We start from the raw sequence: 12,617 nt of genomic DNA on the forward strand, positions 1-12,617 counted from the left end.
TCACACAGAAAGGATGCGGTGGCACTTGACTGGAAGGTCCTTGGACTGTGGGGCCCACACTCCAGGCTGCTGCCCTGGAGACCTGCGGGGTCCAAGGAGTCGTGCACCTGCTGGAACCCAAGTTCTATGGGGGGCGGGGAAGGAGGGCCGATCACCCAGGCCATCCCCAACAGTATGTGCTCACGGAGCACCTCCTGTGCGCCAGGCCCTGCTCTAGGTGATGGGGACACTCAACATCGTGGGTGGGGGTTGGGGGCGGGGAGAGAAGGATAAGAACTAGGGGGAAATACTGAAGGTCCCGGGAGGCAGCAGGGAGACTTGCTTCGCAGAAAGAGAGCAGGGAGGGGGATCGGGAGGGCGGGGTAGGGGGTGTTAAATAGGGAGGTAGGGAAGGTGTCCACTGAGCAGAGACCTGAGGGAGGTGGGGGAGCCCTGTGGATGTGGATGTCTGGGAGGAAGGGCATTTTGAGCAGAGGCACCGACCAAGGCAGGAGCTGGGAGAGGGAGTGCAGGGCTGATGAGGGCAGAGAGGGACCAGCCAGGAGGACCCTGATGGACTCAGGTGATCCCAGGCTCCCTCCCACTACAGGTATGGGCAGGGATGGGAACAGGGAGACCAGGGAGGAGGCTGCTGGGATGGCCCAGGGGAAAAGCAGTGGCCTGGGCCACTGGCTGTTTAATTATTTTATTCACGTATTTTATTCCACAAATTTATTTTACAAGTGTTACATGAGTGCCTACCCTGCATCCTGTCCCACATTGTGCTGGGGACAGAGCAGTGACCCACAGACCCGTGAAGGACTTGGACCTGTCATCAGACAGTGACGGCCCAGAGTAGTCCAGGATGGGAGCTGCCCAGGGGACTGTGGGGTCACGCATGAGCCAAAGTCCTGAAGGACAAATAAGGATTTGCTAGGCAAAGAAGAACTACGATCTGGACAGACAGAATGGCATATGTTAAGGCTTGGAGGTAAGAGAGACAACTTTGAGTTGCCCCAGGTGGTGGAGGGAATCCCACCTGCACCCCAGAATACATCAAGGCCCCCAAATGGGAATCCTGCCTTGAAATAAACCAAGCCCGTGGCCCGGTGCAGTGGCTCACAGCTGTAATCTCCTAGCACTTTGGGAGGCTGAGGCAGGTGGATTGCCTGAGCTCAGGAGTTTGAGACCAGCAACGTGGTGGAACCCTGTCTCTACTAAAATACAAAAAATTAGCTGGGCATGGTGGTGGGTGCCTGTAATCCCAGCTACTCCGGAGGCTGAGGCAGGAGAATCACTTGAACCTGGGAGGCGCAGGTTGCACTGAGCTGAGATAGTGCCACTGCACTCCAGCCTGGGTGACAGCGTGACTCTTTGTCTCCAAAAAATAAAGAAAAAAGAAAGAAACCAGGCCCGTATCCTATGGCAAGTGGTTTGCCGCTTTGAGCTAGTTTCCTCCTCTGTAAAGCAGGGATGGTGAATCATATCAAAGGCACCGGCTTGAGAAATAATACGGTTAATCATACAGAGAGCTTGACATATTTCCTGATAAGGAATCAACAAAGAATGTCCTTTTAAAGTTCCCGACGCCATCCCCACAGTCCTTATTACAGTTCGTGTTTGCACAGTGAAGTTGGGAGTGTCCTGTTTGTTCAGTGTCTGCCTCCCCACCAGAAGGCTCATTCCCCAAGGGCAGGGGCCATGTCCTGCGGGCTCTACTGATGCCAGCTCCAGCCAGCGTGCAGATTATTCATTTAGCCTCTGGTGGTTATTGAGCATTCGCTATGTGCCTAGAGTTTTGGGCTCTAGGGACCCGGTGGTAACCAAGACCTGAAGGTCACAGTCTGGGTAGACAGTAAACAAACAGTAAACAAGCAGGACACTCCAGATAGCCTGGGGTGTGGCGACAGAGGTGCCTGCCTTAGGCTGGATGATGGAGAAGGAGAGCATTTGAGCTGAAGGGGACAGAGCTGGTGATGCCGGGGCCATGGAAGGACATTCAGGCGGAGGGACTACAAGTGTGGAGGCCTTGGCATGGGAATGAGATTGGAGAGCTTAGGGACAAAAGCAGGCTGGGATGGCCAGGGTAGAGGAAGGACAGGGAGAGGGAGGACATGAGGTCAGTGAGGTTCCAGGGCCAAATCACCACACCAAGGTGAGGTCTTTGCTTTTACCTGGAGTGAGGGGCACCCAGGGCAGGGCTCAGACCTGACTCAGACGGTCACAGGTCTCCTCTGGTTGTAGGACACCAGTGAAGAGGCTGCTGGGGTGTCCAGGCTGGAGGTGGTGGAGGCTGGAGCAGGGAGAAATGAGTATAATAAAAATAATGGATGCTGGGTGCAGTGGCTCACGCCTGTAATCCCAGAATTTTGGGAGGCCGAGGTGGGCGGATAACCTGAGGTCAGGAAGGAGTTCAAGACCAGCCTGGCCAACATGGTGAAACCCTGTCTCTACAAAAAATGCAAAAATTAGCGGGGCATGATGGCGGGTGCCTATAATCCCAGCTACTGGGGAGGCTGGGGCGGAAGAATCGCTTGAACCTGGGAGGTGGAGGTTGCAGTGAGTCGAGATCATGCCATTGCACTGCAGCCTGGGCGACAGAGTGAGACCCCATCTCAAAAAAATAAAAATAATAGAAATAGAGCTGGGTGCAGTGGCTCACACCTGTAATACCAGCACTTTGATAGTGCCCAAGGTGGGAGGATCACTTGAGGTCAGGAGTTTGAGAACAGCCTGGGCAACATAGCTAGATCCCATCTGTACAAAAATTTTTTAAAAATAAGAAAGCTGATAACAGTGGTGTGTACCTGCAGTCCCAGCTACCCGGGAGGCTGAGGCAGGAGGATTACTTGAGCCCGGGAGCTCGAGGCTGCAGTGAGCTGTGATTGTGCCACTGCACTCCAGCCTGAGTGACAGAGCGAGACCCTATCTCTAAAAATAAAAATAAAAATAAATAATGGAAATAGATTTTGAAATGAGAGATGAAGAAAATAAAGAAATTAAGAAAGATGCGTAGGGTTTTAGCTCCGACAACTGAGTGGAAAGTCGCTGTTCAATAAATATTTGTTGTATGAATCAGTAAGTTAATTTTAAAAATAGCAGGTATAGGCCAGGCGCGGTGGCTCACACTTGTAATCCCAGCATTTTGGGAGGCTGAGGTGGGCAGATCACTTGAGGTCAGGAGTTCAAGACCAGCCTGGCCAACATAGTGAACCCCCGTCTCTACTAAAAATACAAAAATTAGCCAGGCATGGTAGTGTGATCCTGTAATCCCAGCTACTCAGGAGGTTGAAGCAGGAGAATCTCTTGAACCCAGGAGGCGAAGGTTACAGTGAGCTGAGATCACACCACTGCACTCCAGCCTAGGTGACAGAGTGAGAGATTCCGTCTTAAAATAAAATAAAATAAAACAGCAGGTGTCTTTGAGAGCTCACTATGTGCCATGCTCTGTTAGAATTACTTTACATGGGCTGGGCACGGTGGTTCATGCCTGTAATCCCAGCATTTTGGGAGGCTGAGGCCAGAGGATCACTTGAGGCCAGGATTTTGAGACCAGCTTGGGCAACTTAGGAAGACCCCGTCTCAAAAAAAATTAAAGTAGGCTGGGCACGGTGGCTCCCACCTGTAATCCCAGCACTTGGGAGGCCAAGGTGGGCGGATCATGAGGTCAAGAGTTTGAGACCAGCCCAGCCAACATGGTTAAACCCCATCTACTAAAAATATAAAAGCTAGCCATGTGTGGTGGCAGGAACCTGTAGTCCCAGCTACTTGGGAGGCTAAGGCAGGAGAATCAGTTGAACCCAGGAGGCAGAGTTTGCAGTGAGCCGAGATCATGCCACTGACTCCAGCCTGGGCAACAGAGCAAGACTCTGTCACAAAAAATAAATAAATAAAATAAAGTAAGATAAAGGAAGTGCTTTACATGTCCTGATTTGTTTAAGCCCCAAAACAACCGGATGAGGACATGTATTTATCATCCCTGGATTACTGATGAAGTAACCGTAGCACAGAGACGTTAAGGAGCATGTTCTGAGTGTCACTGCTGGGAAGAGGAACAGGATGGCTGGGTGGATGGGTGTGTATTCGGGGATCAATGGGTGGGCCTCTGAAAATAGGCCTGTCCCCGAATCCCAGCCTGTTTTTTCCAGTTAACACTTCTCTTCCTCTTCCTGCCCCCAGCACCACACCCCACTCTGGCCGGAGCACGCCAAGCAGCTCCCCATCGCTCCGGAAACGGCTGCAGCTCCTGCCCCCAAGCCGGCCCCCACCTGACCCAGAACCAGGCACCATGGTGGAGAAGGGATCAGATAGCTCCTCAGAGAAGGGTGGGGTGCCTGGGACCCCCAGCACCCAGAGCCTAGGCAGCCGGAACTTCATCCGCAACAGCAAGGTTGGTGCAAGCCCAGGTGGGGTGGGGAGAGGGCTAGTGGGGGCTGGCCGGTGATCTAGGGGCTCATCCTGACTCCTCTCCTTTTCTTTGCAGAAGATGCAGAGCTGGTACAGTGTAAGTGTCTGGGCAAGGGGCTTGCTGGAGGGCTGGGAGGACCGGGTGCTGGGCCAGGAGCCCCAGGCTGCAACAGTCAAGGAGTGCGTGCTGAGATGGAGTGGGTGCAGACCTAGGGTCACATTCTATGCTATTATTTATGTGCGGTGTGACCTTGGGTGAGTTACTTAACCTCTCTGGGCCTCTCTCTGTCCTTGAGAAACAGCCCCACCTTACAAGGCTGAAGGGAACATTGAATGAGTCAGTGATGCTGGTGGGTGCTTGGTACGGGGCCCGGCTTACATAAGAAATCCGTAAATGGCAGCTGTCATTGTGGCTACTGGTGTGTTGTGTGCATTGGAATCTGTCAGGGACTTAAGAGACTGAGGGGGTTCCAGGAGCTTTGTGGGGCAGCATTGGGAGTGTGAACCCCCATCCAGGTTCTCACCTCTCAAACTTCCTCAGATGCTGAGCCCCACTTATAAGCAGCGTAATGAGGACTTCCGGAAACTGTTCAGCAAACTCCCCGAAGCAGAACGCCTCATTGTGGGTGAGTCCCGGACCCCCAGTCCCAGCTCCTAGCCCAGCCCTGCAACTCTCCGCCAGCCCGCGGGCGCCAGCTGAGCCTCGTGACTTGGGTGTCCTCCTGTCTCTCCCCGCCCCTCTCAGATTACTCCTGCGCCCTGCAGCGTGAGATCCTGCTCCAGGGCCGCCTCTACCTCTCCGAGAACTGGATCTGCTTCTACAGCAACATCTTCCGCTGGGAGACCACGGTGAGCCCGCAGCGGGGCAGGGTACAGGGGCGGGGGCCCCCATGGCCAGGCCCCACCCCGCTCCTATTGACCCTCCTGCTGTCCTCAGATCTCCATCCAGCTGAAGGAAGTGACATGTCTGAAGAAGGAAAAGACGGCCAAGCTGATCCCCAACGCCATCCAGATCTGCACGGAGAGCGAGAAGGTGACGGAGGACCCGGTGACGGGACCACGCGGTCACCCCCTCAGCAGGCCGCCTCCCCCAAACATGCAAAGCCTCATTTGTTCTGCACCCTGAGTTCTCTCCGAGCTGTCCCCTTCTCTCTGTTCTCCCGGCCCAGGCGCCCATCACCCCTGACCTGATCCCCGCACCAGCCTCTCCTCTCTTTCCCTGCAACCTGTTACCTCACACAGCTGCTCAGGAACAGCAGAAATAGTAAAACTCTTCCATGTATGTGGCACCTCAGCCGCCCCTCCCTTCGTAAGTCTCCCCGATGTTGTGTCCTGTCCCTGTCATTGTGGCCTCATGTCCGTTGGTTGCAAGATGGCTTTCTCACCAGCGGTCCAACAAGAAGGGGGACAGGTGTGGGGGACACTTCCCAGCAGACTTCTCTTTGTGTTTTGTTGGTTAAAAGTGGATCTGGCCAGGTGTAGTGGCTCATGCCTGTAACCCTAGCATTTTGGGGAGGCTGAGGCAGGAAGATTGCTTGAGCCCAGGAGGTTGAGGCTAGCCTGGGCAACATAGTGAGACCCTGTCTCTTAAAAAGCAAAAAATTAACCAGGTGTGGTGGCACGCACCTGTAGTCCCAGCTACTCACTCAGGAGGCTGAGACAGGAGGATGGCTTGAGCCCAGGAGGTTGAGGCTGCAGTGAGCCGTGATCATGCCACTGCACTCCAGCCTGGGTGACAAAGCCAGACCCTGTCTCAAAAAAAAAAAAAAAAAAAAAAGGATCAACTGACCATTCTTAGTGGCAAAAGAGGCTGGGCAAGTTCCCTGGGCTCCCCCCATCACATCCCAGCCCCTCTGGGCTGACCCTGTCTAGAGATGCATCTGTCCCCTCCTTGGACTGGGAGCTCCAAGGACAGGGCCAGGGGTCGTCTCCCCATCCCAGTGATTCTGGAATTGTCCAGGGCAGGGCCGGGCGCAGGACAGACGTTTTGTGGAACTAACGCAGGGGGGAATTAGTGGATTCATGGGGCCAAAGATGTGGCCTCAGCGCAGATGAGGGTGGCGCTTCCCCACCTCTGTCCTGGTCGCTCCCCAGCCTGCTCACCTCTCTCTCTCTCTCTCCCTGACAGCATTTCTTCACTTCCTTTGGGGCCCGTGACCGCTGCTTCCTCCTCATCTTCCGCCTCTGGCAGAATGCACTGCTTGAAAAGGTGGGCCTGGGTGAGGCCCGGGTGGGGATGGGGGGTTTCCAGGGGGACCATGGAGCCAGGGACCCAAGAACTTGCGGAGCTGGAGGCAGCCCTGGCTCTTCTCCACGGGCACCAGGCCCAGTGCCCCTGCAGCTCCTCCCTGGGCCCCACCTGACCCCGAAGCTGAGTCTCTGGCAAAGGGACATGAATTGGTGTAAACCGTCGTAATTCTTCCCTGGGGCTGGGAATGATTTTCACCCTGAAGGACATCCAGGTTCCGCTGGCAGCAGGGGAGTGTGGATAGAGGCTGGGAGGTCGTCACAGGATGCCGGCTATGGCTGGTCCACAGCACCTCAGAGAGCCCCAGCCCCATCCTCTGGCTGAGCGGCACTCACGCGCTGCCTTCTCAGAGGCTCCGATGTCCCTGGAGCAGGCAGGAGTGCTGAGGGTCCCATTCAGCATCCTGAGAGAGGGACAGCGCACAGTCAGGCCCTAAGGAGGACAGGGCAGAGCCCCGGGATTCCAGCCCCATCCCCTGGGGCAAGTGATTGAACCCCATTTGTCAAATGGGGGCCATCCCCACTTCACAGCACCCAGAATTTTGCCCAGAATAAGTACTCAGTCATGTCAGCTCTTAAGAGCAGAGTAGCCCAGCGGTTAGCTCCCTCGCCACCCCCTCTGCCCCCCGGCTGTAGACCAGCTCCCCTGGGGTCACATCTCAGCACTGCTACTTCCTGGCTGGACCCCGGCATGTCACCTTGCACTTCTCAGCACCATTGTCTTAAAAGGATGATGAGGTTAGCACCTACTTTCCAGATGGTTTTGAAGATACAGTGAGTTAGTACATCTGTAAAGTGGTTAGAAGAATGCACCTAGTTGACCAGGTGGCAAATGTCTGCTGCTATCATCACTTACTGTTAACTGTCATCACTGTCATTCAGCCACTCTGGCCATGGGTGGCTGAAAGCTCAAGGCTCCCGAGGACACTTGGGAAAAGATTCGGGGGGCCACGATGGCATAGGCATGGGAGACTCAGCCCTGGAGTCTGGCAGGGCTTGACCAAGTCACTTGGTGACCTTGAACACATGACTTTCCCTACATGACTTCCCCTTCCTGGGACTCCGTATTCTCTGTAAAGATGGGAACATTCATGGCTGGGCACGGTGGCTCATGCCTGTAATCCCAGCACTTTGGTAGACCAAGACGGGCGGATCGTGGTGCCCACGAGGTCAGGAGTTCGAGACCAGCCTGGCCAACATGGTGAAACCCTGTCTCTACTAAAATTGCAAAAATTAGCTGGGCGTGGTAGCACGCACCTGTAATCCCAGCTCCTTGGGAAGCTGAGGTAGGAGAATCGCTTGAACCCAGGAGGGAGAGGTTGCAGTGAGCTGAGATCACACCACTGCACTCCAGCCTGAGCGACAGAGCCAGACTCCATCTCCAAAAAACAAACAAAAAAAGTTATAAAAAAATGGGAACATTCTCTGGCCAGAGTATTGTGGGGACTTGGGAAGCAGGAAGTTTGAGTCCTGGGCGCAGGCCCTGGAGGGGCTGTAGCAGGGGATTTCCCGCGTGCTGAGGCCAGGTCTGGTGCGGGAGATCGTGGCTGCCTCCTTGTGGAAGCCAGGGGAACTGCGGAGGCCGAGGGCTGGTGGGGAATCTGGCGGGCCGGGCTCTGGCTGGGGTGAGATGGAGGCCAACCCCAGGTCCCGCCTCCCCAGACGCTGAGTCCCCGCGAGCTCTGGCACCTGGTGCATCAGTGCTACGGCTCAGAGCTGGGCCTCACCAGTGAGGATGAGGACTATGTCTCCCCCTTGCAGCTGAACGGTCTGGGGTGAGTTGGAGGTCAAAGGAGGTTGAAGGGTTCGGGGGAGAACAGGACGGTCGGCGTGCAGAGTTCCTGGAGTGCTGGGGGGCCTGAGATGGTTGTATGACGTCTGGAGGATTCAGGAGGGTGTATGGGGTCTCAAGGACACAGCAGTCCCGCTTCCTCCCCTTTCCCACAGGACCCCCAAGGAAGTGGGAGATGTGATCGCCCTGAGCGACATCACCTCCTCGGGGGCAGCTGACCGCAGCCAGGAGCCAAGCCCAGTGGGTTCGCGCCGTGGCCGTGTCACGCCCAACCTTTCCCGAGCCAGCAGCGACGCAGACCATGGGGTGAGCGGTGGGGTGGAAGAGGGGTGGGATACTGATAGGAAGAGAGAGGAGGGCTGGGGGTGCAGTGGGAGAAGAACAGCCTGACAGATTTGGAGGGGAATGGATAGGGGGACAGGGGAGGCCTGGATGGAGGAACAGGACAGGGAGGGGAAGACGGACATGTGACAGGGAAAGAGAGACAGGGAAGAGAGGGGACAGACAGAAAGGATGAGAGACAGAAGGGATGGGAGATGGGTGGATAGATGAAGCAGCAGACAGACAGACGGCCAGGACAGGTAAGAAAGCTTATGGCTCAGGCATCTGAGACAAGCCTGGCAGGGGCTGAGAGGGGCCCTCATCTGGGTGGCCCCAGGCTGCTCGCAGCTCAGCCGTGAGCCCTCGGTGCACACACCACCCCGGGTCTGCACAGGCTCTGGAATCCTTGTGGCCAGTGTGGACTTGGGAGCCCTGGGGCTGGGATGGAGGTGGCCAAGGCTGCATCGGGCCTTTCTCCACAGGCAGAGGAGGACAAGGAGGAGCAGGTAGACAGCCAGCCAGACGCCTCCTCCAGCCAGACAGTGACCCCGGTGGCTGAACCCCCGAGCACAGAGCCCACCCAGCCTGACGGGCCCACCACCCTGGGCCCCTTGGATCTGCTGCCCAGTGAGGAGCTATTGACAGACACAAGTAACTCCTCTTCATCCACTGGGGAGGAAGGTGAGGCAGGCGGGCCCAATTCATTCGCCTCCGGTACTTGCAAGCCTCGCTCAGTCTTAAGCAAGAGGGGATGGATTCGCCCGCAGCACTGAGAATCCAGGGGCAGGGGGGATGGTGTTCAGGCGCTGTTGCTAGAAATCTCTGTCTTTACTCTGTTTTGAAGGCAGCATGGCAGGGTGAACACGAGCACAGACTGAAGGCAGCTTGCCGCGGTTCACATCCTGGTCACACCACTTCCTGACCATGTCACGTGGGCAAATTATGTAACTTCTCTGAGCTTGCTTTCCTCCTCTGAAAATGGGGTTAACAATGATAATACCCACTTCATAGGATTGTTGTTAAGAGACTATAAATGAGGCCGGGTGTGATGGCTCACACCTGTAATCCCAGCACTTTGGGAGGCCAAGGTAGGAAGGATTGCTAGAGGCCAAGAGTTGGAGAACAGCCTGGGCAGCAAAGCAAGACCCCGTTTTGTACAAAAAAGAAAAAAAAAAAGGAAAAAACTAGGTGTGGTGGTGCACACCTATAGTACCAGCTACTTGGCAGACCAAGGCAAGAGGATCACATGAGGCCAAGAGTTTGAGACAAGCCTGGGCAACGTAGTGAGACCCCTGTCTTTACAAAAAATTTAAAAATTAGCCAGGCATGGTGTCATGCACCCTGTGTAGTCTCAGCTACTGGGGAGGCTGAGGCAGGAGGATCGCTTGAGCCCAGGAGTTGGAGGCTGCAGTGAGCTATGATTGCACCACTGCACTTCGGCCTGAGCAACAGAGCGAGACCCTGTCACTAAAACGAACAAAGGGAGAGAATTAAGTGATTTCATACATCTAAAGCACTTGGGTCAGTTAGTAAGCATTGACTATTAGTATTTCTATTATCATTATTGTATTCATTTTCTCTCTCCACTAATTTTCAGCTAGCCTCTATTCTTGTCTCTTATGGGGCAGAGATGGTCTCAGCCCTGCCCCAGACCAGCCCAATGAGAGAGAGCAGCCTATTTTTCCTAGTGTCTACAGCGGACACCCTAGGGTTGGCTCTGATTGGGCCAACTTGAGAGCGTGCTTGCCCCTGAACCAGTCACTGTGGTTGATCGGATAGACCTGGGCCACCCACTCACCCCTGAACCAATTGCTGTGCCCCTAGGTTGATGCTCCCAGGAGGCGTGCTATCTGATAATGAATCCCTGTGATTTAAATCTCAGGGCCTAGGTGTGTTCTCCACCCAGAACCAAGCACAGTGGCTGTCTGTCTGGGCCTGGAGCACGTGCCCACCCTCAACCCATCCCTGAGTCACAGGAGGGCTCTGTGTCAGTGTCCAGCTGTGCTCCAGGAGGTTGGGTCCGCCCATGCACACTACAAGGCCTGGGAGTGGGGAGGCGTGGCCCGCAGAGGGAGGGAGGAGTGGAGGCAGTCATCATCCTCGGCTCTCCTGTGTCTCCAGCGGACTTGGCTGCCCTGCTTCCCGACCTCTCCGGCCGCCTCCTCATCAACTCTGTCTTCCATGTGGGCGCCGAGCGGCTCCAGCAGATGCTCTTCTCGGACTCGCCCTTCCTCCAGGGCTTCCTACAGCAGTGCAAGTTCACAGGTCAGCGGGCGCATGAAGGAGAGGCTGAGGTTACCCAGGTGCAGGGGAGGGGTGAGGAAGGGTAGCCCAGGAGAGGGGAAGGCACTGCTAGCCAGTGGGGCAAGGCGGGGTGGTGAAAAGCAATGTCTGTCAGACCAGAAGCAGTTCTGCCACTTACTAGCTGGGTAGGCTTGGGCAGAGTTCTGAGACGCTCTGTGCCTCAGTTTCTCCTTCTGTATAATGGGGGTATGATAATAGTACCTGGCTAATTGGTTATCATGAGAACTAAGTGAGTTCATACTAGAAAAGTTCCTAGAGCAATACCATATAGTAAGCGTTTAATAAATACAAGTTAAGAGGCTGAGGTGGGGCTGGGTGCGGTGGCTCACACCTGTAATCCCAGCACTTTGGGAGGCCGAGGTGGGCAGATCACTAGAGGTCAGGAGTGTGAGACTAGCCAGGGCAACATGGTGAAACCTCATCTCTACTAAAAATACAAAAATCAGCTAGGTGTGGTGGCACACGCCTATAGTCCCAGCTACTTGGGAGGCTGAAGTGGGAGAATTGCTTGAACCTCGGAGGCGGAGGTTGCAGTGAGCTGAGATCACACTGCACTCCAGCCTGGGTGACACAGCCAAACTCTGTCTCAAAAAAACAGGGGCGGGGGGTGGGGTGCTGGGCGCAGTGGCTCACGCTTATAATCCCAGCGCTTTGGGAGGCCGAGGCAGGTGGATCACCTGAGGTCAGGAGTTTGAGACCAGCCTGGCCAACATGGTGAAACCCCATCTCCACTAAAAATACAAAAATATTTTAGCCAGGCATGGTGGCGAGCACCTGTAATCCCAGCTACTCAGGAGGCTAAGGCAGGAGAATCACTTGAACTCGGGAAGCAGAGGTTGCAGTGAGCCAAGAGCGTGCCGTTGCGCTCCAGCCTGGGCGACAGAGCGAGACTCTCTCAAAAAAAAAAAAAAAAAAAGGTGGGAGGAGGGCCAAGGTGGGAAGATCATGTCAGCCCAGAAGTTGGAGACCAGCCTGGGCAACATAATGCGACTCAATCTTTACAAAAATTAAAAAAAAAATTAGCTGAGCATGATGCTGCCCACCCGTAATCCCAGCTACTCTGGAGGCTCAGGTGAGAGAATTGCTTGAACCCAGGAGGTGGAGGTTGCAGTGAGCCAAGATCATGCCACTGCACCTCAGCCTGGGTGACAGAGAGAGACTCCATTAAAAAAAAAATGCTCCTGAGGCCTCCCCAGAAGCCGAGCAGATGTCGGCATCATGCTTCCTATACAGCCTGTGGAACTGTGACCCCATTAAACCTCTTTTCTTTATAAGTTACTGAGCCTCAGGTATTTATAGTAATGTAAGAATGGCCTAATACAGAGCTCCTCAGCCTGACACGCCAGCCCTTTTAGGACATAAGCATAGTTTTGGGGGCCTTGTAGCCCCCCAACACAAGGCACCATCTTCCTGACTGCAGGGGATACTGCATGTCTCATCAATACAGAAAAAGAAACAAAGAGAAACTCCCATCTGACACGCTCCTCCCCTGCTTGAATCTCTTTTGTAGCCTCCCAAGTTCCTTGGCTGGTCCCATGTCAACCCTTCAGCCTCACCCAGAGCTGTG

General features: G+C 54.9%; 1 protein-coding gene across 7 annotated transcripts in view; it reads left to right on the forward strand.

Moving 5' to 3' along the window:
- The window catches only part of GRAMD1A (GRAM domain containing 1A), a 30,470-nt gene that overhangs the window by 8,966 nt on the left and 8,887 nt on the right, over window positions 1–12,617 (forward strand). For 5 of the 7 annotated variants that reach the window (XM_063600127.1, XM_024926553.3, XM_063600128.1 and 2 more), the window contains exons 2-11: window positions 4,159–4,369; window positions 4,463–4,483; window positions 4,928–5,012; window positions 5,132–5,235; window positions 5,324–5,419; window positions 6,515–6,595; window positions 8,296–8,408; window positions 8,581–8,731; window positions 9,229–9,427; window positions 10,868–11,011. In XM_063600127.1, coding sequence (XP_063456197.1) covers window positions 4,159–4,369; window positions 4,463–4,483; window positions 4,928–5,012; window positions 5,132–5,235; window positions 5,324–5,419; window positions 6,515–6,595; window positions 8,296–8,408; window positions 8,581–8,731; window positions 9,229–9,427; window positions 10,868–11,011 — 1,205 coding nt within the window. Of the gene's footprint in view, window positions 1–723; window positions 971–4,158; window positions 4,370–4,462; window positions 4,484–4,927; window positions 5,013–5,131; window positions 5,236–5,323; window positions 5,420–6,514; window positions 6,596–8,295; window positions 8,409–8,580; window positions 8,732–9,228; window positions 9,428–10,867; window positions 11,012–12,617 lie in introns of those variants that run through there. The other 2 variants (XM_014342626.5, XM_055104458.2) reach the window with 2 other exon arrangements.

The sequence above is a fragment of the Pan paniscus genome, chromosome 20 (assembly GCF_029289425.2).
Source record: "Pan paniscus chromosome 20, NHGRI_mPanPan1-v2.0_pri, whole genome shotgun sequence".
Taxonomy (NCBI): domain Eukaryota; kingdom Metazoa; phylum Chordata; class Mammalia; order Primates; family Hominidae; genus Pan; species Pan paniscus.